General features: G+C 43.6%; 2 protein-coding genes across 12 annotated transcripts; one reads left to right on the top strand and one right to left on the bottom strand.

Annotated features, from left to right (window-relative positions):
• Nucleotides 1–2,942: 2,942 nt before the first annotated feature.
• LOC111858504 (uncharacterized) lies at nucleotides 2,943–19,765 on the bottom strand. Of its 6 annotated transcripts, XM_023840327.2 has the most exons (9): nucleotides 19,502–19,765; nucleotides 13,192–16,862; nucleotides 12,450–12,605; nucleotides 11,471–12,109; nucleotides 10,395–10,450; nucleotides 9,915–9,976; nucleotides 9,048–9,374; nucleotides 7,451–7,562; nucleotides 2,943–7,099 (listed from the first exon to the last, which is right to left on the bottom strand). In XM_023840327.2, exons 2-8 carry the CDS (start codon nucleotides 16,696–16,698, stop codon nucleotides 7,459–7,461), a joined length of 4,851 nt encoding a protein of 1,616 aa, XP_023696095.1. In that variant the 5' UTR covers nucleotides 16,699–16,862; nucleotides 19,502–19,765; the 3' UTR covers nucleotides 2,943–7,099; nucleotides 7,451–7,458. The 6 variants fall into 6 exon arrangements, with proteins under 6 accessions (XP_023696095.1, XP_023696098.1, XP_023696099.1 ...); XM_023840330.2 differs by having other exon boundaries at nucleotides 2,943–7,562; nucleotides 11,471–12,058; XM_023840331.2 differs by having other exon boundaries at nucleotides 2,943–7,562; nucleotides 12,528–12,605.
• A 1,119-nt stretch (nucleotides 19,766–20,884) lies between these two features.
• LOC111858501 (zinc finger translocation-associated protein-like) lies at nucleotides 20,885–27,020 on the top strand. Of its 6 annotated transcripts, none has more exons than XM_023840320.2 (6): nucleotides 20,885–21,396; nucleotides 22,096–22,602; nucleotides 23,286–23,621; nucleotides 24,391–24,831; nucleotides 24,920–25,074; nucleotides 25,983–27,020. In XM_023840320.2, the coding sequence occupies exons 1-6, from the start codon at nucleotides 21,261–21,263 to the stop codon at nucleotides 26,151–26,153; spliced, it is 1,746 nt and encodes a 581-aa protein (XP_023696088.1). In that variant the 5' UTR covers nucleotides 20,885–21,260; the 3' UTR covers nucleotides 26,154–27,020. The 6 variants fall into 6 exon arrangements, with proteins under 6 accessions (XP_023696088.1, XP_023696091.1, XP_023696087.1 ...); XM_023840323.2 differs by lacking the exon at nucleotides 25,983–27,020 and adding an exon at nucleotides 25,151–25,310; XM_023840319.2 differs by having other exon boundaries at nucleotides 20,886–21,396; nucleotides 24,920–26,125.
• Nucleotides 27,021–27,037: the final 17 nt, after the last annotated feature.

Below are 27,037 nucleotides of genomic sequence, written 5' to 3'. Positions count from 1 at the left end.
TTTTTGCTTTTACTGCCACTGAATCGCCCATTCCTTAACTTTCGGCAGCCGACTACTGTAAATAGTTATCCTAACTGAACAACACGCCAACGCGCGTTTCTCGAGGAGCTTGCAGATGATGCATTTCTTTAACATGCAAGAGTGAACGCTACTTAAAGACGAATAACGTGTATTGACTTACCCAGACTGTTTGTCAATCCGTCCATATTTTATGGTCCAGTTGTTTCCAGAAGTTTGAAATCAGTGTTCGGCTTTTCATTTAAAGTTCATGCAGGGATAAAGGTAGTAGTATATTGGCATGTATGATACCAGCAGGAAAGGTTCCTGCAGATGAAGAGTGAGTAACAGCGATGTCAGAAATCGCAAACTATGTGACTGAAGCGCAGCGCTTCACCGGATTTCCCAGTAAGCTCAACTCCAGGAAACGGCGAGCTGGAATGGGGTGCTGGTTTTGTGTGTCATTTATCACATTCGTCTTACAAAACGCATTTCTAATTTAGTTTTTGGGTTATGAACAAATACTTATATGCAAGTGACGTATTTCTAAATACAATATTGACAATAAAGTGCCCTGCTTTTTATACTTTTGGTATTTAGACTTATATAACCGGAAAGGTGCATGTCCAGAGACGCTTTACAGCCGAATAGTAGAAGAAATGACGGAGAATTACGGGGTGGTATTCTCTGGATCTGTAGATGCTCTACAATTAAAGTGAAACACTTTAGGATTTCCTACTTAACCTTCTTGTACGATGCCATATGCCGCCAAGTGGCCGCATCGTATACTGCAGCTTCGCGGTATATAAGCGGAGGACTGAATAACATAGTGTTATAGTGGTACTTCATTCATCACCGCGGGGAAATTCTATTTCTGCCTATTCACTTCGTGCTCTCCATGAAACACACACACACACACACACACACACACACACACACACAGAGTTTATATACAGTAAGGCAAAGAATTATTTGACCCCATGCTATAAATGACAAGTCTATAATTTCACTAGTAGGTTTATTTTAACAGTAAAATATAAATTATCAACAAAACAAGCAAGAAAAAAAATCATCATGTAACAGTTACAGACCGATTTGTGTAAAGAACATAAGAACATAAGAAATTTACAAATGAGAGGAGGCCATTCGGTCCATCAAGCTCGTTTGGGGAGAACTTAACTAATAGCTCAGAGTTGTTAAAATCTTATCTAGCTCTGATTTAATGGAACCCAGAGTTTTAGCTTGCGCTACACTAACAGGCAGGCTATTCCATACTCTAACTACACACTGTGTAAAGAAGTGTTTTCTCAAATTCTGTTTAAAATTTCCACCTATGGTCATGAGTTCTAGTATTTAAACTAATAAGAAAATTTATCTAGGGAAATAAATATTTGATCCACTGGAACACATACTTTAGCTCCTTGGTATTTCCCATGGTGATAATATTGACGATGTAGACAGGTTAGTGACCCAAGAATACTATTTAACAAAGTAATGCCATTAAATGAGAATGCTGGCTTTATATCTGTTAATACCTAATGAAGTACTACTTGTGTTGTGTTAGTGCACATGTACTTGACCTAATTTCTTGCTGGCTTGTAGGGGATCAAATAATTTCCCTAGATAAATGACAAATTGATTTGTAACTGTTACATAATGATTACACACATGTACATAAAATATCTTCTTTTGTTAAAATAAACCCACAATTGGAATTATAGACTTCTCATTTCTTTAAAATGGGTGAACTTAGGAATTCAACATGGGGTCAAATAATTAATGCCCTCACTGAATTCCTATCAGTGTGGGACTCTCCATTTATTGCTATGAGCATAACCCTAAACCTTAACCCCTACCGAGCCCTAACCTTAACCATAAGTAACCACACAAAATACAAGACTTTTGGCATTTTTAGTTTTTTTAATGGCATTCACTTTTAGTGTAGTTCAGTTTTCCCATGTTGGGACTGAAAAAAATGTTCCCATCAGGTCACAGTAACAGGTTTGTATCACATTGTGGGGACATTTGGCCTCCACAATGTAATATATACAGTACATGCCCACACACGTGTGGGGGTCACAGCCCTACTGGGACTGAAAGGTTGAGACTGGGGCTTGAACCAGCAACTTTCTGAACACAGGCACAGAGATCTAGCCTGTTGAGCCACACACTGCCCTCTGTGGACCTTTTCATGGAAATGAGATTAAGAATTGCAGACATACATGGCTCAAACCAGGTGTGTGCTTTTGGTTATAGAGCTTAAAGTGGGAAGAATGGGACATTTTTGATACTTGTAATGAACAAATCTGCTCTAATCATACGACCATGTTGGTGATGTGTGAAAGCAGACTGTCTCAGTGCAGTGTGGATTTTTTGACATGATATGTTAGTACTTAAAGATGTATTAGTTGAGTATAAAATAAATTCACTTTTAGATATTAGATTTGGAATTTAGATATTCATACTTAAAATTCTCCTCTTTCTGTGTACCTTGGCAAGCTGGAAGATGGATCCTTAAACATTTACTTACCTTTACTTACTACAACAGCAAGGCAGTACAGCAGCAAGAAGCTGTTTGCATAGTGCCGGAATTGGGGTCAGGAGGAAGGCTGTGTTTACACATGCAAAGTCCAGCTCACCATGACCCCTAGCTGGTGGACTGTTAAACTGTATGTTCCTGGCTGCTGTTTCAGCTCATTCACTATGTCACTTTGCATGAGTGCTTCTGTTCCTCAGTAATCTCACTCATTTGGCTTTGGAGGAACAGAACAGCCTACTTCTGATATTCATTGTACAGCCCAAACTCCTCTCTCAACTGTGGGTCTTCTATAAATGGATTCTCTGAGGACTCAACCAATTGTAAATGCTGTATTTGCTAACCAAGTATTTCTTAAAACAATTTCATAAATAAAGTAATATTCTTTGCCACAACAAGAGAGACCATAAAAGGTACAAAAGGGCTTTATTAGGTATGAAAAGAGTTTAAACATTTCCCTATATCAACACACAAGGAACTTGTTTCCAAGAGAAAAGCACATTCTCAGCAATTGAAACAAAAACAGGAGCATTAGAACTTCAAACAGATGGGGTGCACTCTGCCAGGGACGATATACACGTTTGTTATGGCTCCAGGAGTTTTACAGTACAGTTCATTATGGGATTTTTTTCAAAATCCCTGACACCAGCTGAGAAACCTCCAAAGATCTAAGCTCAAATGCAATATTCAGTGTTCCTAAAAACTTTAAAAGTCTTTATATATTTAACCAAAAGTACAGCATTAGCATCTGCCCCTTCACACAGTACCCCAAAAACACAGACCAGTGTAACTGGACTGGTAGGCTGGGCTGACAGTTTGAGCCCAATTTTGGAGCATGCTTTGTTGTTGAAAATCATGTGGCCAACAGTATCAGATCCTTAAAAGCTGTGTAGTTTATGTGGATCTGTCAAGATTTTTTTTTTAGTTTTTAAAGTTTAGTTTGTTTTAATGAACATTACCTAATTACTTGTGATACATGCAAGGTCAAATAGGTACATTACAGAATGACATACAACTGAAGAAATACTTGCATGGTGCCATTCAATTTCAAAAACATACAGAAAACAGTAAACAGGCAAAAAAAAAAGAATAAAATTGTCATTAAAGCATCACTTAAATATTTAAATATCTTTACATATATACAAATGATATAAATCACCATTAGAAAAGCACAATGTTAAAAATGCTGAAATGAAGAGGTCACATTACTTGCCAGTAACACCTAAGGGAAGCACGGCTGGTAGAGGTGTCAGCCTGCAGCCTCCACAGGGCCCCATCTGTGCTGCGTAACTGGTTTAGTGTCTATGGGCTCTGGACGGCCCGCAAAACCCATATTCATCAGCTTTGTGATATTACTGACCAGTGAAAACTATACTGTGTTTATACACACAGAGTAGCGGTAACTGCTGTCAGTGCTGAATCATACCAAACTAACTACTAACGCATTCATTTGTTGTAATTAACCATACAAACTGCAGTCTAATTTACAATGGAAGACTTAAATCAGACAGCGAGGTGAAAAGATTCCCAAGCAATTTCCATAATGCTACCTCAAGTGGGTCTGGTGTCAAGACGCTGAATGTCTCTCATCCTTGCCGGCATGGCCAGCTCCTACACCTTTGATAAAAGCAAAACAAACGATGTACACAATGATTGGCGACAGAATAACTGACATTACCTCATTTTTTTTACTCCAATGAGAACAGGAGCTATGGAAGAGCATAATACAGCTCCTTCAGATGGAGAGAACGGGAATTAATTAATTAGTAAGCATAACTTTTGTTTGACTTTCTAAGATTCTATGTGGTTGTCAATGATTTAAATACAAATATTGTGCGTTTTTTTTTTTTGTAATGTTTTTTTTCTTATTTTGATGGTCTTTATCAAGGGTGCCTATACTTTTAGAGCAGACCATATAAAGCAATCGCAATCAGCCAAGCCACAGAGCAGGCTGGTTAATTACATTTCTTAATTCATTGATTGGATATGCCTCATTAGAAAAAGCAATAAAGCCAAAATAAGCAGTAAAGAATATATCTTATGTCAATATACTAAATATATTAGAAAATATGTAAACTTTTTCTATGCCCTTCAGTGCATATACTGTACAATATTCTTAAAGGATAAATACTAATGCTCATTCATCACCCAATACGTCCAGCTTATGTAAAGGAAAATAGCAGTATATTTTGATTAGCAAGTCATATTTTGTGCATGTTGCTTTTGCATTGGGGAGTGTGCGGAAAAAAAGAGCACAACGATGTTTAGAACTGCTGTGCCACAAAACATTAATGCACTACTGTCCAGGGGCTTAGATCAGTGTGTCAAAACAGCCCAGTGAAATGTTATACATACAGTGAGGAAAATAATTATTGAATTCCTGCTGAATTCCTAAGTTCACCCATTTTAAAGAAATGAGAAGTCTATAATTTCACTGGTAGGTTTATTTTAACATCGGAAGATAGATTTTCAACAAAACAAACAAAAAAAATAATTAAGTAACAGGTACAAATGTAACAGGCCATTTATCTTAGGAAATAATTATTTGATCCCCTACAAACCTGGAAGAAATTAGGTCAAGTACATTTGCACTAACAAAGCACAAGTAGAACTTAAGTATTAACAGATCCCAAGCCAGCATTCTCGTTTAATGGCATTACTTTGTTAAATAGTATTCTTGGGTCACTAACCTGTCTACATCTTCAACCTTACCACTATGGGAAATACCAAAGAGCTGTCTAAGGACATCAGAGACAAGATTGTTGACCTTCACAAAGGCAGAATGAGATACATGACCATCAGCAAGCAGCTTGGTGAGAATGTGACAACTGCTGATGCAAAACAGTTGATACAAAATAACTGTCAATCACGATGATCTTATGAATGGTGAGGCCTAACCTCAGAACTACAAGCTCATTAATGATGCCAAAGCAGCAGGGACAACAGTCACCAAGAAAACCACCAGTAACACATTATGCCGTTATGGTTTGACATCCTGCAGTGCTCACAAAGTACCCCTGCTCAAGAAGGTCCATGCTCAGGCCCTTCTGAAGTATGCCAGTGAACACCTGAATAATTCCAATGATTGGAAAAATGTGATGTGGTCACGAGACCAAAATCGAGCTGTTTGGCATGAACTCTACTAGCTGTGTTTGAAAGGGAAAGACTGCTGACTACAACCCCAGGAACACCATCCCTACTGTCAAACATGGAGGTGGAAGCATTATGATTTGGGGGGGTTTTCTGCCAAGGATACAGGATGGCTGCATCGCATTGAAGGAAAGATGGACGGGGCCATGTACCGTAAAATCTTAGATGAGAACCTCCTTCCTTCAGCCAGGGCATTGAAAACGCATTGTGGTTAGGTCTTCCAGCAAGACAACGACCCTAAGCATAAGGCCAAGGCAACAAAGGAGTGGTTCAAGAGGAAGCACACTAAGGTCATGGAGTGACCTAGCCAGTCTCTGGACCTTAATCCCATAGAAAACCAATGGAGGGAACTCAAGCTTCATGTATCCAAGTGACAGCCTAAAAACCTTAAAGATTTGGAGGAGGTCTGCAAAGAGGGGTGGGTGAAAATTTTTGCTGACCTGCATGCAAACCTGGTGACCAACTACAAAAAACGACTGACACCTGTGCTTGCCAACAATGGTTACTCCACCAAGTACTAAAGCATGTGATCCAAGAGATCAAATACTTATTTCCCTAGATAAATGACAAATTGGTCTGTAACTGTTACATGATTTTTTTTCTTGCTTGTTTTGTTGATACTCCATCTTTTGCTGTTAAACCTACCAGTGAAATTATAGACTTCTCATTTCTTTATTAATGGGTCAACTTAAGAATTCAGGGGGTGAAATAATAATTTCCCTCACTGTACATTTTAGAACACCAAAAAAACCTTAGTGGAGCCCAGAATTCTGACAACAAACAATATTTGTGAGGAAAAGAGGTCTGTAGCCCTAATACCTGCATTACTGACTTATTCTGTGTGTTACGATGCCCCACTGAGCAAATCATGGTGTGGATTTATATTCTGTACAGATGGGTGCTGAGCCAATGAAGCAGGAGTGTTTAAAAACAGTTTATTTTGCCTATGGCCACCGTTAAAGTCAATCTGTTGATCTGTCATGTGCCTGTGAGCTGAGGACTGCCAGCATTGAATGATGTAAACTGATCCCTTTTACATTTAAGACAGAGGTTCAGAGCATTGCAGAATTAATGCAGAGCTGTTTCTCAGGTGTGTGCTAAGGGCTCATTTAAGATGACATGGGAGTCAACTGCGCATCAGGATCCACGACAGACAATCAATGGATGTGCCTTATTTTAACCGAATCTGAAGTACAGCTTGAACATACATTCGGGCTTAAGTATGCCAGTGTCTACACAAGGTGACAAGAGCTTTTCCGCACATCCTTGTTCCCAGCATATAATTTAGTCCACAAGCTGCAGGACTGAAAGAGAAATGAACCATGCAAACGAGTGCCATGGAAATTAAAAGTACTCCTTTGATGAGAACCGCTGCTTCCACTTTTTCCATTAGGCCTTCCAAGGTTCTTGTTCTTCCTAATACCAGGATTGAAACAAAATGTTAATGTGACTTTCAGCCAAAACAAAACAACGGGGTCATGGATACATACACAGGTGGGCTTGGGGTGTGGCATTTGGTTGCTCTCAGATCAGGTCGTAACGGTTTTAAATGGTTCTTAAAGTGAGAAGATTTGTTCATAGTGAACATTAGTACGCCATGCACCGGTGGCGTTACTTGTAGGAGAACTGGCATTCGGACAGGGCAATCCGTAAGATTAACTCTACTTGACTGGCATCTCACAGAGACAGTCCTGTAGGATTTAAAATAGTTAAGCTTCTTCTGATCATCAGTCACTGAACTTGTGAGGGAGTAGGATATCACCATACCTGCCCCTCTACACTTTCTTAGGATTTTTGTTCTTTGATTTGGTATTTCTCACAGCTGTGAAATCCTCAAGGTCAACCAGGACTTCAACTTCAGCTGGCGGGTCATCATCCTCTGAAACACCCAAAAACATGATCACTAAATGGCAATTACAGATTACAAGTGTGGGGGGTTCAAATCTCTACCCTGGCTCTTCATGTGAGGAGTTTGCATATTCTGCCTCTGTCTTCATGGGGTTTCTTCTGGGTTGTTTAGTTTGCCCCCCAGAGCCCCAAAACATGCTCAGGTGACCTGGAATTGCCAAATTACCTGTAGGTGTGAATGTGTGTGTACTGTCTGAGTGCCCCGCAATTGGTCCATGCCCCATCCTGGGTTAGCTTGCGACCATTAATAGGGGTGTTGAAAATGGATTGGTGGATGGATTTTATAAGTGTTATTGCTGAAGAATTTGGGAGCTGCTGGGAATCATACATGAAAGGTTAGGTAGGCAAAATAAGACTTTCCCCACAGGGATGAATAAGGTATCACTATTCTTTACCACACAAACTCCCAGCAACAATACTTTTAAATTATATAATATTGCTTAATTTAACTCTCTGGGGACGAGGGCATTGTCAGCGATGCTGAGTATCTGTCTCGTGTATTTCAATTCATAACTCACTGAAATCTTTTTGTACAAACATTAAAAAATTCTGACCAAATCAGTAATCTGTCTTCTTTTCAAAAAGTCCATTGTCAGAAGTATTAAAGTTTTTAAAATTAGGTTAAATCAGCAAAAAAGTAAACCATGTCACCTTACTTTGTTCTACCTGCATCGGGGGTGTGTAGTACCGCCCTCACCTGAAGATCGCTATTCACATTCGTAAAAGCCGCATTAGCGCGTATTCAAATCGCATTTGCATGGTAATATGATGAATTACACAACGGTGAAACACGATCCAGATACATCCCCATCAGCACCATAAAAGGGGGGGGGGATGTGGGCCAGGTGTGAATGGCTCATGCATACACATGAGACCTTCTACATATTCAATGGAAGAAGCCCAGAAATAGTGATATGAGTTAGGTTTTTCTTATTTATCCAACTGAATGTTGCAACTACACCATTTAGTCATCTTCATGTACCCAAGATCAGATATCTGGTATCAAAACAAACTGACACCATTGCTTTCTGCAAGTGTTCCAAACTGCATTTTGCAATTTCCATACTTTGATGTCAAATTACAAAAGCTTAACATAAATCTGACATACACGTTAAAATTAAGGTGAGTGTAATGCCAAAAGAAATATATAAGAAATAATTTGCCTGTTAAAAAATCTCTAATAAAAATTTGGTCACAAAAAAAAGAAATAATTTGCCATGAATTAAGTTGATGATATTGAAAGAAATATGTGATCATGCCACAGTCAGTGAAAGGGTCTTCCCTATCCCTAGTCCCCAGAGGATTCATCTGTGACCTTGGACTGCAGAAGTGGACCATTGAATTTAACCAGAAGATAACGTTCAGAAGGACAATAAATTATTTTTAAGCAGATTTGGCAAATCTACTGGCAGCTTGCCCACATACAAGAAGCACGGTAGTGGCGTAAAGCTCTCACCTACGATGGCGGCACCTTGCTGCTGCATCTGGCTGCTGAAGAAGCGCTCGCGGACAGACACCTGCTCGTCCCAGGCCTCCTGGATGCGCCGGTGCTCACGGGGGCCCAGGCTGGCCGTGTTGGGATGAGCTTCCTCAATGTGAGCCCGAACACCCTCCAGAGTGTGGGAATGCTGCAGCTCCCCACACACCATGCAGACCAGCAGCTGGTTCAGGGGGTCATAGTCCATCAGAAAGCGGCTCCTCCACATGGCCGCCGAGGTGGGTGCGCCCACGCTGCCTTCCTCCTCATCCTCTTCCTCACCCAGGAATCCCACATCCACCTCACCTGGAAGTGCACTTTTAAAGATTACTTCTACATGCAGAAGATACCTCCTTTGAAGATGCTAAAACCATAATACAAAAATTCCAAACCAGCAAGCTACACTAAGAGTGTTTGAGTGAGCGAATGAGAAAGGAGTGCAGTGTGCTGCATAATGACGTGGTTCCATGAGATTACAATAGTGTCATAGTGTAATGTCATGATCTCGTTACTTACATGTTTGTGGTGGTACGGGTGTAAACAAACTTACTGTGCTGCCAGTCGTATAAAAGTACAACACATACAAATACATAAAGCATATAACACTTGAAAATGATAACAAATGTTACTGGTTTATGTATGTACTTTTTATCCCTAGAGTATATTCCTTTGAAACTGTGGTAGCCTAGGTGTGTAGTAGACTATACCATGTAAGTTTTTGTAAGAGAACTGTTTGCACAGCAATGAAATCACTTAACGACATATTTCTCAGAACGCATCCCTGTCGTTAAGCGACGCATGACTGTATGCACATTAAATGTTTGTGCGTGCTTGGCGTGCTTTCACCTTTCACATCCCCCGTCTGGCACAGCTGAGGCAGCAGCCCAAGGTTGTCCTCCATGGAGGTGCTGAGAAGTCAGGCATTAGGGTGAGCGGTCAGGGGCAGACTGCAGGTCAGGGTGAAGCGACACAGAGCCCTGCTCGGGGCCAGGGCTGAGGGAGCAACCATGTACCACTACAGCTCTACATTCACACTATTTCAATGATTGGCAGATTTCCGAGCTGCCCAGAGGAGGAGCTTCTCTCTCAAAAATGTAAACATTTATGTGCATTGCATTGATCTGCCTGACATAAGATAAATGAAATTGCTTTAAAAGAAAGTAATACTGTCGTGCTCAGTTATTCATAAGAAATCAGTTTTTTTTCCCCCTCCGCTTCCTATGGAAGTCAGTCCATCTATGTGACGCCTTTGTCACTCAATCTGAGTACGAACAAACAAGCTGAATATGTAAAAGAAAAGTAAAGCAGTGCAACTTGACAGCTCACCTGTGACAGAGCGGCGGATCTTCTGCATCATTAAACCACAGGCTGGAGTCCTGCCCCTTCATTTACAATGGAAGATGTTAGATATGTTATTTTGTAGTTTGATGCATTGGATTACAGAAGAACATTTAACACATACAAAGCCATCCTATTAAAGCAACATACAAGTAAAACTAATGAAACTAATAATTAGGTCCAGGTTACAGTTGAAATGAGAACATGGACTCGCATACAGAGCCACCAAACACACTTTCTGCATGTATCGATAGAATTTTCTTTAGTACAGTGAGTGATATAGGAGGAATAGGCATCCAGGAAGAATGATGAGTTGAATTTCACCAGTTATTATTTGTAGAATATTCTATTAACTCCACCACACATGCAGACACATGTATGGAGTGTGGAACAAAATATTTATCTCTTTTCATAAATAAGACGAGACAGCTTTTAATATTCTAATATTACTTATTACTGCAAAAGGATGCTAAACATTAAAAAGTATCGTAAGAGTTCAGATATTTCAAATGTTTTTTCCAGTATCATTCAGCATAAATAAATTAATTGAGTAGCCTTTAAGCAAGGGAAGGACTGGTAGGACTGTTGTTAAAAATAGAAATCACTGCATTTGAGCTATCACGTAATTTAATTTCAGTTTCAGTTCAATTAATTCAAATTTTTCTTAAAACAAAAAAAGAAGAAGAAAAACGGAACTTAGTATGTACCATTGCAGTCTCTCTTTACTGGGAAAGGCAAGTCAGTAGTTCATGTTCTGGTTAACTTGGCAGAAAGTTTCTACTGGTACACTGACAATTCATTCCTATTTAAAGATTTAACAAAGATTTAAACAGAAAATGAATTTAAAAAACATTTTAATGACTACCACGACAACCTAAATGCAAACTTATTAGAGAACGGATAAATTTCAACTAATAATACTACTCCAAAATAGTATTTAAAATATGCCATTTATTATTGATTTTTTTTTTGTTTTTCAGTTTTATTCACACTTCGGAAAAATGGACAATGCTGCCCTGTCCCCAATAACTATGATATCACCCTGAGTTTCGGCTACCCCATACCTGTCCTAGGCCCTCAGCCCTGGTGTGCCCTTCACCCCCCTCCAGCTTCAGCTGTCGTTCCCGCGCTGCCTTCCTGGCCCGCTGCTCCCTCTTCCTGCCCCTCCAGTACTCCCTCTTCTTCTGACGAAGGTCTTCCTCCACCTCGGCAGGGGTCCGCACCACCTTTGGGGCTGTGCCTGCCTGTTTTGTGCAGGGTGGTGTTTTGGTGGGAGGGCTTTGACAGTCAGGCCTTCTCCTGGACTCCGCACCAACAGCACTACTGCACTGGGGGGTTTGGGAGTGAGAGGTCAGCTGCCCAGGTGGGGTCACTGTGCCCGCCGTGGCCTGCAGGCGCCAGCGTCTCACTCGTGCTGACTTGGGACTTGGGCTGGGGTCCTCGTCCAGCAGCAGTAACCTGCCCTCGCTGCCCCCAGGCCCAGGCAGGGTCTCCATTTCTGGCTTGGTTCCACAGCCAGGAGACTCCTGACCTGTGCTGTCCAAAGGCTTGCCGGCATCGCTTTCCACACGGAAGCTGTTTGAGGAGGGATTCACTACCAGGAGCGTGGAAAGGGGGGAGACGAGGCTTCCACCCCCAGTGGGGAGCAGACACTGCAGAGGAGGAGCAGGTTCCTGAAGTTTGACCAAACAAATGTTCTGGCCCTTAAAAAGAACAATCCCACAAAAAGCATTGTGTCATATTCTAGTCTTATAAAACAACTGCCAGATTTGCTCCAGCAGCTACGCTTTTGGGGCAAAGTTACAGTACTAATCAGTGAACATTTCTAACCTGTCACTTGCTCCATGCATCAATCTGTACACTTATAATATTGTGATATACATTATTATTTAAAAAAAAACAAATACTTGAAATTTAAGTTTAATTTAAGAATGAACCTCAATTAAAAAGTTTAACTAATCTGGGAAACAAACGCATATCCAAACTCGAGTCTCTGGTTGGCCCATTTTCACAGTATCATGCCAAATTCTGACTGTAATTTACCTGCTGCTCTGGCCTCTTTGGTGTTGCTTTGGCAAGAAGGACGGGCTTGGAGGCCCAAGCTGGCCCCTCTCTCCTCACCTCTTGGTCCAGCACTGCCTTGCTGGCCATCTGCTCCTGCTTCCCCCAACACGGGTCTTCCTGCAACTGCACAGGGGTCTGTGGGAGGGGACAAACTCTGAACCTGGCACCAACTTCAGCAACTGCAATATTCACCAACAATTTCATTTACATGTCATTTACAAGGCTGTCTGTAACGCACAGGTCGAAAGCAGAGCTCACACACAACATAACCTAAAGTTAATACCATACCTTCTGCATTTAAAGGAAGTAAAGAGTTCCAACTGTTTCTGAAGAGTGCTATAATTTTAATAAACTTCTCAATACATCATACCTTTATACATTTTATACATTTAGAAAACAAAATAACTGAAAAGCTGACGATATTTTAATCGATAAACCCATTAAGAGTCTAAAGTACAATATTTTAAATCCCACGTCAACTCCATAAAACCACCTAATTCAGAGTATTTGTATGGTCTAAATAAACAGAAAAATCTATTTCAGATTATTTGATTTTGAAAGTAAAAACCAACCAGCCTCAATATTTGCATAGCTTTGCGCACACACACACACACACACACACACACACACACACTCTCTCACACACACACACACACACACGAGTGTACACGGTCAGCAATGATACACAATGATCAGCTCAGAGCTCCTGCAATGCTGGTACCTGGCTCGTAATGGCTCTCTCCTTCTTCATCTCCTTCTCTCGCGCTGCCTTCCTTGCCCGCTGCTCCCTCTTCATCACCCTCCAGTACTCCCTCTTTTTCTGAAGGATATCCGCTTCAGGCTGAGAGGGGGCAGGCAGCTGCTTTGGGGGCTCAGGGGAGCAGCAGTGACCTGTTCTCTTTGCGCGTAGCCTCAGTGCTCTGCGGAGAGGTGAGGGCTGGACACAGCGGAGTTTGCTGCAACGTGCTGGAGGAGAGGGGTCTGGACCAGTAGAACACATGTCGGATGGCACCTGACTGGTGGAAGGGACTTCTGAGGGCTTGTGTGAAGAAGGAAGGACAGCAGCCTCATTCAGCAGCCTGTCGTAAGGGGACTTGGGACAACAGGTGGACATGTCTTGTTGCTTCTGCCCTGGGTTGACAGGCTCCAGGCCTTCACCCAGAGGACAATGCAGGCTGGGCTTGATGTCTAGGTCAGTAGCTTCCTCCTCACTCTTACAAGGCAGCACCTCACTCTTGCCGGAGGACAGACCATTACAGTCCGTCACAGTGCTCAATGATTCTTCCAGGAGCTTTTTCATGGAGGCAACAGCCAGAAGAGTGGCTTCTTGACTGTCCATGTTTAATGCTTGGTCAGGTTCAGTCTGCTTCTCTGAAGGTGACAGAGGTAGGGGTTTAATATCTTGACATAAGGACGGAGAGGCAGGACAGTCATCACCCAAAGATGACTCCCTCTCCTGTTTCACATTTCCCTGAGGGGAAATGGACAGCTCAGTATCTGGCTTTGACAGAGGCTCGCTCTTAGCCAAAGGCAGCGGTATTGTGTTGTGATTTAAGGGCACTCTGTGGTTCTGCTGCCCCAGTATGGCTGCGGTGTGTTTGAATGTTTCCCTCCCATGGGCTGAGCGCTTTGCCCTTTGCTCCCGTTTCTTTATCCTCCAGTATTCTCGTTTCTTAGCCATCCTCTCCTCTTCCGTTAGCTGTGCTACTCGGCAGGGCACTTTGACAGCCACCCCAGAAGTTGAGGGAGCCACCATTAAACTTGGTCTTTCTTTGAGAGCAGTAAGTGAGACATTTTCTACAACTCTGTTGATCTGTGACACCTTTGGTGAAGGCTTGATTAAAGTAATTCTAGGGTAAGTGCTTTGGACACTTTGAGGATGCCTTTCAGTTACACAAATTTGGGGAGCAGCTGCATCAAGGTTCTGCGAATTTTTTGCAACACTACGAAACACAGTTCTAGTGGGACCAAGTTGATGGGAATCCTTCACCTGAGTAGAATCACGTAAAGATGTTGAAACATTTACTTTCACACAGCTAACCAAGCTGGCTTTGTTGGCATTGGCTGAAACATCAGCATTCTGAACTGGCAGCGCTAGCAGTTCAGGTGTCATTTTTGGTCCCAACAGCCTAAGGTGAGTGGAAGTTTGTGGAATCTCTGTGGTCACTGTGCCATCCTCCTTTATAAACCCCCCAATGGCTTCTACATCTCCAGTGAGGGCATTCCCTGCAGGCTGCAGACCCCTGTTTCCTGCCCCTGCTCTGGCCTTGCGCATCTCTTCTAGAATGCACTGGTACCGTTTGACTCGTCGCAATAAAGCATCCCTTTCTTTCAACCTGGCCTTCACCTCTGAGGAGAGCTTTGCCCGTTGTTCGCGCTTCTTGATACGCCAGTATTCTCGCTTTCTGGCGAGCTTTTCCTCAGCTGTTTCTTCTGCACCGCCTCTTTTGGCATATGGGATCAACAAGGTGGCAGCATGGGAGAAGGGCTTACGGATGCTTCTGTGACTCATCATTCTCTGAGTTTCGAGAAACCTCTGCCTTGGGGTTTTGGATCGGATGGATCCCCAGCGTTCATCTGTATCTTGCCTCTTCAGATGACCAATGGTTGCCTGCAGCTTTGGAGTGGAATGGGGGAATGTGCTTGCAGCAACCCCCTTCAAGGTTGTGGTCTCATGTGACCTCTCTGTTTTTGTGGTGACTGCTGGCTGATTATAACATGATGGGGCTGGACTACACAAAATTGCACCTGAATGGGATGGCTCCTTTTTAACTGTGATGTTGGAGTATTTTGAAGCTGAACATGAGACAGCTACCGCCCTGGCATTCCTAAGCAGCCTTCCTGCCTTCTGGAGGCTTACGGGAATAAGAGGAGTTCGAACTCGGCTTCCAGGCTGTCTCTGCCCATCCTTGCACCAAGCAGATGGACGTTCCAGAACCATGCAAGATGACGGCTCGGTTTTCAGCATGGCTGCGGTCAGAGTCCTTGTCTTGTCTCTCACCTTTGCTAACCTAGCAGTCAACTTCGCCCTTTGTTCTCGCTTTTTAATGCGCCAGTACTCCCTGCGCCGGGCAGCTTTCTCTTCCTCAGTATCCAATGTGACTATTACTCCAGAGGTCTGACTCCCCTTCAGAGCTGTCGGAGGTTCTCGAGGATGGGGTTTGCTTTTCCCTACTAAGGGGGTTAAATTTGTGCTTTTATTTCCTGAAATCTGGCTTGTGACTACATCAGTGGGATCTCCTTTTATCTTCACTTTTGTAGCAATACCAGTTTTCAGTAGACTAAGGGAAGCATTTCTTGGCTGAGTGCCAAGTTGCGTACGGCAGTTATTAGTCTGCCCTAATGTTATCTGGGTGTCTGTGTGGTATTGAGGCAGGGCTGAAGCAGGGCTGCCATTGACAAGAGAAGTATCATTCTGATCTTGGCTATAAAAGGAACTGTTAAACTGCAGTTCCATCTGAGCAGCAGGCACTTGGGAGCAGCTGTTAAACAGTGCTCCGTTAGGTTTAGTTGTAGAAAAAGTCCCTCTTTCAGCATCCAGTGGCAAGCACTTGACCACATCCTTGCCGACATCAGCATTATCTGGATCATACAATGACTCTGAACAAGTCTTAGGGAACTGTAGCTCATTTTTTTGGACTTTCACCCTCTGCAAATCGCTTTCCTTTTCGTTCAACAGAGTTTGCCGCCCTTCCTCTAAAAGACAACTCTTGGGTGGAGCCAACTGGCCCACAGATAATGGAGCCATGACACCACTGCTTTCCCAGTCTTGTACTCCATCAACAGGGGAGAGAAGGGACCCCTTATTATCCTCAACCTGTGGGTTGTTCCCAAAGAAACCAGGTGAAGATGAACTCACTGCTGCTTGGTAGGACCCATCACTGTTAAGTAAGGCTGGCCCCAAAAGATGCAGAGGAGCAGTGACGAGGCCATGGCATTGGAGTGACCGTGCAGGTGCGGGGGCACGAGTGAGCACTGCAGATGCTTCTGAAAACATTGCCGAAGCAGCCAGTGCTTGCTTACAGTTGGTGATGCCTTTTGTTCCAAGTTTCTCCTTCTTCAGTGCAGAAAGTTTTGCTCTCTGTTCTCTTTTTTTGGTTCTCCAGTACTCCCTTTTGCGGGCAAGCGTGGCATCATCAAAATCTGCAGCTGGCCGGTAACGCTGGGCCCGGGACCCGTTCATTCCTGCCCGTGTGACTACTCCTGGATTTGAAATGGCATTATTCATCTTCTGTCACATCCTCCACTGTCTGCAATGGGCAGTGTGTTTTAGTTTTAAGGAGACTGTTTTATTTGTCACATGCTGGGGAACTTCCCTGTCAACATCTTTTCCTGTTTGCAGCTATCACACATCTTTACTCTCCTCCGCAGCTGTCAGGAAAAGGCGTGGAGCTAAATCAGAATGAACAAAACCTCTTAATTAGTTCAGTTTTTTTAAGTACTTTAAATTTCAACAGTTAGTGCTGCAAAAAGGCATAATTGGGTCCTCCAGAACACTTTAGGATACCACCCCAAAGGGCAGGGCTATGCAGTTATTTTTCCTCAAGGGCCAAATTACATTTTTTTGGTTTCCCCTCAGTAGATGTTACCAACTGGAGGTGAATGAATTGCGAGGTCTCGATTAAATTGTGTTTTGGTCCGGATGCAGACCAGAGTAAACCAAATGAGAAACCCTTGCCGTACGTACTTAAATAATGCTCATTTAGACTGATAAGGGACAATGAGCTCCATTGAACTACCCAGACGTACTAAGTCATTAAAATTGCACGTCACTTTAGATACAATATTAGCCAAATGTAAACAGAGAAATATTTTATGCAGATGGGTCCCTGCAGCAACAGGAACTGGAAGAAACATATGTCCATTGACAGTGAAACATTTAAAACTTGATTAAATGCACAGGGGGGATAATGTCTAGCATACATTACCTTAAGAATCCTACTATTACTACTTAAAAAAAAGAATCACACTGGTGGTATATATCTGCACAGGAGAGCATCTGCATCTGGCCCATTTAAGATTATAATCTTATACAGGTAACACTAAATCTAAAAAAAGCACAACTCTACTCAAAAAGAAGACTATAGCACAAACTACAAACCATACAAATGACTGCATTAGAGCTGTGTGTTATTTTAACATTATTGTAACCATGAACATGTTACAGCCTGCCATATCAAAATATATTGATCACAGTGTTGCAAAATAATAGACACTTAACTGAAAGTATAACAAAAGCTCTAAAACTATACTACCCTAGCTCAAGGCTAATAAAATATCAAACACAGATTCATGACTTATTGCAATAGAGTGCAGTGGGGACCTTACCCTGCAAGGCAGGTGAAAACCATCTGACTTCAAGCTAAGGATCACGTACCAATGCTTGTAATATGTAACCTCTACCACATGCTACCTAAATGGAAAATGCTTCTTAGCATTACTTTTTTAGCAGACAATTGTGACTTTGATGTCGGAGCAAGCAGAAGCAAGTGCATTAAGACAAAGGTCATGAATGCAACACATAATAGGAAACCATAGAGCTGCTTCATTAGCTTTGGAACTTAAAATACAACATGCCAGGGGTTTTCAACCTTTCCTGTACCAGGGATCTCCAAATGAAAAACAGAACAAAAACCAGGAATTTTACACTTACTGCATAAAGGATTTTTTTTAACTTATTGTTGTTATGCAAGTGTCTTGCACCACCTCAATGTATATGTTTTTTATATATATAAAAACTTTCTTCTCCTTGCTTCTTTCTTGCAACTCTATGTTTCATTCAACCATTTATGTAACCACAAACTATTGTCAATAAACCAAATAGGTTATACTGAATTTTTCAGTATAACTTGTGTATGCAACATTAATGGTTCCCATTTATCCACTCCTAAAGTAGGCAGACACAAAATTCCAAATAACTTAAATCTGTAAAATATACAGAACAAGTTCCCCAAGATACTTTTTTTCTGGTTTATTGTCCAGTTTACAAAATAAGGGTATTCATTTTCTAGAAGTAAAATAAGACCTGATACAAGGCTTTGCTTTCCTGCTGCAACAATACCTAACGTCAAAAAACAAACTTAGTTTCAGCACTGGCAAAAGTAACTCACTACAGAGTGTAAAAAGTCTGATTCTAGAGCTATAGAACCCAGAGAAATTAATGCCCAGGTACTGAGACATGCATCAGTTAAGCTCACTAAGTTAAACTCGCAGAAACAAAATATAAATATATAAAAAATACATAGAAAGCCCAATGTACCTCATTGCAACGCGTTTAAAACCCATAAACATAATACTGAAAAATAGATGCATGAGTATCATCTCAACTAAGGAACCACTGCTAATAAATCTTACATTTCATTTTTGTTATTGTAAAATAATGATATGAAGAGCTGAACGCAAAAAAAGGGGCACCAAGAATATATAACACTGAAAAATATTCACAGATAACACCGATGCAAAGTAACTGGTTTAAAGGCTAAATACATTTGTATTTCCTGTAGAAAACGACCCCAAAACCTTGAATAACGATAACTAGGAACAGGCGTGTTTCTTATTCCAGCATATACGAACAGAAAGCACTGCTATAAACACGCTTTGAAAGCGCGTCCTCGTTTGTTCAACAGCGTTAAAATACGGAAACAAAAAATTGATACTGTCCCTTTAAAGCGTTGTCCCTCCGTCTGTCACGAATGAATTCTGTCGATAGCCATTTTATAATTCTTATTTTTTGTGTGCAGTTTAATATTAACTCGCTGTCTACGCATATCTTATCAAGAAGGCTAAATACGGAAAACACCGAAGAAAAGAATACGGAAAACGGGGCGATTGAGGCATTCGTACATATCCTCTTCTTGTCTCTACCATGCCACCTACAATGGACAGGCTCTTCTTCCTACTCTGTCCACACGGACTGACGGCTGTCTACCGGAGTTCCTTGTATTTATTAACCGATAGGTAGAAAGAGGAACAAACGGCGAGGAAAAAGGACTGTTTCAAACATGTAAAAAAAATACATGCACATGCATTACCTGTGTAGTTACACCTAACTTTCCGGGACAGTTTGTAAACGTTTGGACATATGCACTATCAGGACACTGCAGCTACTTTCCGCGAGCCAGCCTTTCTCTCTTGCCGCTGCCTTGACAACGGGGGGAAAGTACCAGGATGTGAGACCTGGCTTCTAGTGTGTACGTTGCGCAAACTGCGTAAACCACGCAAAGTGCGTGGATGGACAGAACCTCCTTAAAGCACCAGCGCCTCCAAAAAGACGAGTGGCTCAAATTACTCCGCCTTGTTAAAAAATACACTTGAAACAGCTTCAGATGGGTTCGTTGTGTAAAGACACCGTTTTTGTTTTTAATTATTAGTAGCAACAATAAAAGTTACTGTCTTAAAAGAGATCCCACATGTTCATTTCCTAAAGAGAAACTCAAATAACAAAAAATGGTTGTAGCAGACTATTGGAAATTAAATACAATATCTGTTATAGTGAAAACTATTAAAAACTATTCACTCCCTTCGTAGAGACAACTAATTACTTGCAACGTGCCTAATTATGATTACTACTACTATTAATAATAATATTAATAATAAAATACATGAAGAAAGGATACATTTCCGACTTAGAATGTTGTTCCTACTTGTTTCACACAATCATACACATCTAGGCGAATTTTCGCTGTATCAAACAGCCATTACGTTAACTGGATTACAAGACTGGCAATTGGCAACTATATTAATCCTGAAATAGGAGCATCAGTTAAAGTAACGTTGTAAGTACCAAGTATAATTAGCGCAGCAGAAATAGCCGTTTAATGATACATTTTTTTTCGTTTAAGATTAGTTAGTGCAACCTGCTACGCAGCTATACTTGCGATTAAAATTATTGTACATTTCTAATGATATATGTCCTATTCAAGGATTAGTGGATCGTACAGGTTTAGGTAAACATGAATGGCAGGTGTTTGGTTTTTCGCGTTCCTATTCATTTTCTTGGGGTTGCCAATACAGCGGTCAACTCAGTCACCCTAGCTATGTCAGGTGGGAAAAAATACAATTAAATATTTTAACACAACCCAATTATCCTAAATGTCAGTCATCACAGTTAATATATTTGACTGGGACCGAAATGTTAAAAAAAGCCCTTACGACAAGTTAATGATTAAAATTTGGCATACCTATTGTATTCGGTTTATAGGCGATGGGATTTGTTATGAAGCGGCGTATTATTTAAGGTAAAGTACCAATAATTGCATTTAAAATTAATTCGTCACTAGCCTCAATTTCCATTAAACGTGTTATGGAGGACGGGTAATTTCTTATTCCATTTCTCTAGGTTGCTCGCAGGTGGTCTTCCGTATACGGATGTCGCTGCGTGTATACCTCTACTGTCTCTTTAAATTTACCCAGGAGCCCCTTAAGGAGCCCCAGGGGCCCCTAGCACGGCTCCCCACCCTGAAGACAAGCCGAGCATTAAATCCATGCAGGAGGCCACTGTAGCTAACCGTGATCAACACACGCGTACTCCTGCTGGCTCGAGAACGGCTCTAGGAGCGACCCAGTTGCGTATTGATATATATCAGAAAAGTTAACTTGGCTCCTGCGCCGAGCGTGCGGGGGGAGGGGTGCCGCGTTGAAACAACACGCCGCTCAGTTATGGGTGCATGCGTGCTTCACATCTCTTCGTAAAGGGCCTGCCGGATGATCAGTGTTAGTCACTCTCCGTGGCCGCCGTGTAAGTCACTGAGCAAGCAGAAACGGTGATCGAAACTGCTGCATTGTACAGCCATGGAGGAAACCGGGCCGAGGGAATCGGAGTCCCGGGTCCACCCGTGCGTAAAAAATACGGACTCCGTCTCATTAATAATAAGTGCCGAGGAGGAAGCAGCGCAAGGGCGGGACGACTTGAGGCTCTGTTCAGAAGGTAAACGTCCGATTTCTATATTTCTCAACTCGCTTTTGCCGCGCACACTTTAGCAGCGGGTGATCCGTGTAACGGACAATTCCATTAAAGCGGCATGGCCCCTTGTCTCCCCGGCTCCTTTATAAACAAAGACGAAACGGAGACGCTGGCTGCCCAGCTGTGAGCGACGGGCGCCACCCAGCGGAGCCCTGTGGTATTATTACACAAGTCGCCGCCCCCTTTACACACACGGGACGCGTTGCGGACATGAAAATGAAGAAAAAATTAAATGAGATCGTCAGATCGCATTCTAATTAAATACATTTAATAATTACTATGCAGAATCCGTTCTGGGGACGTTTCGTGCATTGTATACCTTGCGAATGCATTGCAGCACTTGAAGCGGATTTGGAGTTGTCTGGTTAAACAGTCAGATGGACGAGCTGCCTTTTTTGAAGCCGTGTGTTGTTTTAATATACTTATTTATGGACATGAAAAAAGCAAGTAACCACGTCCTGTAATTACAACCGCCTTGCTTAAAAAAGAGTCACATTTTTGCGCGTTAGGAGTAATAGATTTAGTCACAGTTTGGGTGGGGCTTGCGCTTTTATACTTCAGTGTGGTATAAAATGAGGCCTTTGCGCGAATAACAGGCGGCAGACGTATCATCGCATGGACACTTCCACATCGCGGCTTACAGAGATGTGTTGTGTGTTTCAGCTGAGGATGGCGTCATGAATGGTTGTGGTGAGGACGGACCTAAGGATGACCCGGTTACGCCCCCTTACTCCCCCGGTACGAGTTACTGGAGCGTTACAGAGGGTCCCAATTGCCCCCCCCTCCTATCACCAGCTCCTGGGCCATCACAGCGCAAGTCAACACAGTCGCGCTCAGAGAGGGCCTCCAGGCCTGGCCTCAGTCGCATCCCCGGGCGAGACCACCGGCGCTACTACCACGAGTATTGGCGCAGTGAGTACTTGATGGACTTTGACCCTCGGCGGCACGGCATGATCTGTATGGTGTGTGGCAGCTCTCTGGCCACACTCAAGCTTAGTACCATCAAGAGGCACATCAGACAGAAGCATCCAGACTCCCTACTCTGGAGTACAGCTGACAAGGAGGTCATCCGATCTGGATGGGAGAGCCACCTGGGGATGGAGGGGCGACAGCGCCCCCTGGAGGACCAATGCACTGAGGACATGCTGGACTGTGCACGGCGCTCCACAGGTACAGCGTTGGGCTTTAAGGATTTAAGTATGGGTGTTTTTATTGGGTGTATATCTTAAATTGCTGCATAATTTGATTAACTAGCAATTTATTCAACTGATTATATGTGCAAGAATGTGTGCTGGCCAGCACTATTGATCTTCGGCAGTGAGGCCTGGAATGCCATTCCCATTCTTTGTATGTTGCATTCACATTCATTTAGTACGCTTTTTTTTCGAGTGTGGATGAGAGAGCAGGTTCACACAGTGTCTTCAGAGCAGTTGGAGTTAAGGGCCTTCTTCAGGAACCCAACAGTGACATCACTCTGACAACCATGGGATTTGAACCAGCGACCTTCTGATCACTGACATGGAGTTCTAACCCACAGAGCCACACAATGTTCTCATGTTCACCCTGTGATGCGTGGGTTTCCCGGGATACACTGGTTTAATCCAATGGGCTAAGCATTTGCAGTTAGTGCAATTTGCATTTCTAAACAGCTTATAGCGTGAGACTGGTTTTGCCATGTGATGGACTGGTATCCTCTCCTGGGCCTTTTCTCATCTTGTGCCCTTTGCTGCCTCTCCTGCTTCTTGCATCTCCACTGGAGAAACAGTTGGGAGAGTTAATAATGCACATTTTGGAAGTTTATTGGGCTGCTGAGTGGCAGAGCTGACGGATGTGGATATTCTGTTTCCACTCAGGGAAACCTGGCAGTGGTGCAGCCAAATGGCAGTCTCCACCCGACAGTGCTTCCGTTACTTCTCCACCCTGCTCCGAGGTCAGGGATACCCCAGGTCCGCCGGTGGACACCCTGGAGCGCTACCTGAATGACTCGCTCCACGCCTGGTTCCGCCAGGAGTTCCTGATGGAGTACGAGGCAGAAGCGGGCCGCCTGCTCTGCATGGTGTGCGGTGGCCAGCTGCCCTCGCTCCACCTGGACCACATCAAGAGTCATGTGCTGGACGCGCACCCCAACTCGCTGGTGTATAGCGCGGAGGAGAAGCACTGCATCCTGCAGACCTGGGCGCAGAGGCAGGGTGAGTGGTAGGTCTGGGATGTTAGTGGGGTGGGGCGGGGTGGGGTTGCGTCAGATGGGGTGGGGGGGGAGGAAGTGAATCCTCTGTCCGTGTCTCAGGTACAGGAGGGGGTCACAGGCGGAGTCACCTTTAAACCAAATAACCCGAATTTTTATTTGAGCAGGTTAAACCGTGTGAAGTCGTGGATGCAGGTTGTGCACAGGCGTCTTTGGAAAATGTGGCGTCAATTCATTCTGTGACAAGTTATTGATTAATGGAGGTATTTGTGTCTTGTGTTGAGAAAATGTCATTTAATATACTACAATGATAGTGCATCTGAGTTCAGATCTGAAGGTTGCCTACTGGGGTGCTGTGTGGCTCTGTGGGTTAGGAATGTGTGCCCAGAAGGTCACCACTTCAAGTCCCACGGCTGACGGAGTGATCATATTACTGTTGGACTTTTGAATAGGCCCTTAATCTCAACTGCTTCCAGGGTGCTGGATAAACAGCTGACCCCAAACTCTGATCCCAAGTATTGGTCTCACATGTGTCTGTGCGTCTCACTGGAAGGCTAGATGGGTCACCAGAAAATTGCATTTTGTTGTACTTACTACCTGTACAGTGACAATAAAAGCATTTTTCTTATAGAGTGTCTGGGCTTTTTCTGTATTAGGAATATTTCAGGGTCCTTTAAGTCCAGTTTATTTGTTTGATGTTTATGGCCCCAGATTTCCAGGGAATGTAACGTCCCTCTACTTATGCTCTCCGTCTCTCTCTGTCCGGTGTCAAGAGTCAGACCCCCTGCGGGACGACAGCTCTGACAAACTGGACCCTACGGCTGAGGAAGACGACAATGATGACAACGAGGAGATGTTTCCCCGAGACGCGGCAGGTGTGTCTGCTGGTTGCAGGCGGCTCGGGGAGAATGGCGACCAGGCTCTGGGGGAGCCCGAGGCCTCGAGAAGGGGCGGCCCTCGCTACCGGCCTCGGGCCAGAATCCGGCAGGACAGCTCCGCGAGGGTCTGGCGTATGGACTACCTGGTGGCCTACGGGGCCGACAGCCGGGGCGTGGTCTGCATGGTGTGTTCGCAGGCGCTTCCCACTACGCGTGTCGGTTGCTTCCGGCGCCACATCCAGGACTGCCACCCCGAGACGGCGAACCTGAGCCGGCATGAGCGGGAGACACTGGTGGCTACCTGGGCCAAGTCGTCAGCCCCCCCAGTAAAAGAAGGTAACAGCAAGACTGTCAGCCACCTGTTCTGGTGGCCCTGAGGCAGTTTAGAACACTTTAATAATCCCTTGTACCCCCTTCTCTACAGAAACTGCTCCTTCAGCAACTGCTACAAAGAGGGGCAAGGCCACTGCGGGGACGCCAGACGCTAATGACGGCTGCTTCCCAGGGGGTTCTGTCAAAGATGGGCCGGTCGGTCGGCACGGACACTACCCAGGCAAGGACCAGCGCCGCAATTACCAGGTGCGCTGGCGTGTGGATTACCTGATGGACTACGACTGCCGCCGGCACGGGCTGATCTGCATGGTGTGCGGTGCAGGTCTGGCCACGCTCAAGGTGAGCACCATCAAGAGGCACATCCAGCAGGTGCACCCCCACTCCATGGAGTTCAGTGCCGAGGAGCGACAGCAGGCCCTGCTTAGCTACAACCAGACGGCGCTGCACTTTGTCCACTCTGACGACTGTTTTTCGGCTGGTGACCATGGGCACGCAGCCCTGGAAGGGCTCTTGGCCTCCTGAGTCCCGCTTTTAGCAAAGATGTCTTGGGTTTTTTGCCAGCGAGTCGTAATGGTCCTTCGCCCTTGAAAGAGCAGACAGTCGGCCGTTCTCTCCTCTTCTGTCACACTGAGCAGTCCACTCCTGGAGTATGTCTCTCCTGTACTTCCCATGTAAAATGGAGGCTGCTCCACCTCACCTGCACTACCTGGACCCAGAAAAAGAGATCATGCAGAAAAAAACAGCCTGAAATAGCACAGTCTACACCTCCGAAAGAACGGTCTGGAGGCTGCCCTCAAAGAACAATCAGTTGGTAGAAGCTGGAACTGATTAATGTAATTGGTTCATTCCCAGCATAAACTGAATTGTACTGAACTATGACCTTCATTCAGACATGCACGTACCAAATGATGTGCATGTAGGCCAGCTGCACTAATTCCATCCTTTCAGAACATTTACAGATCATATGACCCACCATAATTTTAAATTAATATAAGCTTTTGTTCATTATTTGCATGATATCTGCTATGCTGATGGTCAGGAGTGTTCAGTAAACAGGCAGCTGTGTACATGGAGAGCTCTCTGCCCAAATTGTTTTGGGGTTACAGACATTGTGTTGTTTTTTTTTTTTCTTTTCGGACAATCACGGATCGTAGGTATTAACAGGATGGAGAGACCTTCCCTTGAATGGATCAGGGTCAGGAGGGGTCCAGCTGGCCACCTTGCCGTTTCATTCAAGTTCTCGTAGGTTAGGAGGCCTGGTTAACAGGCCTCCCCGACCTGCGCAGCCGGGATGCAGCTTCAGGTATGTGCTGCTGTGGCTTTAGGCCGCAAATCCCCAGTTCTCACCATCCTCTTGGGTGAATCTCAGCTTCCGAATTGTGAATAGTGGGACTGAGAGTGTTTGTGTGAGAAGCCTGGGCTGAAGGTCTGTTGTCCCTTCCAGGCTCCAGCCTGCCTCGTGGTTCCTGGGCACCGTGATGATGATTTGTAAAGGAAGGGGGGAAAAAAATCAATGAATGAACTGAAAATATCATTTAGCATTTGCTAAAGCACTTGGACAGATCTGGTTATCACACCCAGTTTGATTTCTCTCCTACAATGTGTTCATTTCCCAGCCCATTCAGTATAGCAGTGCTCTCAGGGGTCATTATCTGCTGTGCTTGTTTGACAGCTGGGTTTAATTTTCACGTCTCATTAAGTTTACCAGTGAAAAGTGCCCCTCTTCATGGCGGGTTGGGGTTAACTGCCCTTGTGATTAAAATGGAGGCTGCTGGTTTAACCACCCCAAAAGGTCACATTCCAGAGGGCTTCCAAACTCCAGGAACTGACAGGTCTACATCCATGTTAAATCACTCATCACATTCTGAACCTACGTCAAAAACCCGCTTCACGATAAATTTCACCTAGGCTAGAGGGACACTAAAGGCTGGAGAGGGTTTTCTTAAAATATTTTGAAAATATTTATTTATATATTAAGTGAAGTTGATCCCTGATCTTTAAAGCATGCACTTCAAGCATTACATTTGTTTGGGACCTTTGCATCTTCAGAAATACCAAATGACTGTAGAAATGACCATGTTGGCCTGAATCATTTCTGCATCCCTTGCCTCCATCCTCCCCTTTATCTCAAGTTCTGTTTGTGTATGTTTTTCCTGAAATAATCTTGTATTAAAAAATGGACTTTGGCAGTAGTTTGTCTGGTGCAGAG

The sequence above is a fragment of the Paramormyrops kingsleyae genome, chromosome 10 (assembly GCF_048594095.1).
Source record: "Paramormyrops kingsleyae isolate MSU_618 chromosome 10, PKINGS_0.4, whole genome shotgun sequence".
Lineage (NCBI taxonomy): Eukaryota > Metazoa > Chordata > Actinopteri > Osteoglossiformes > Mormyridae > Paramormyrops > Paramormyrops kingsleyae.
This window is presented reverse-complemented; position numbering and strand designations above follow the sequence as displayed.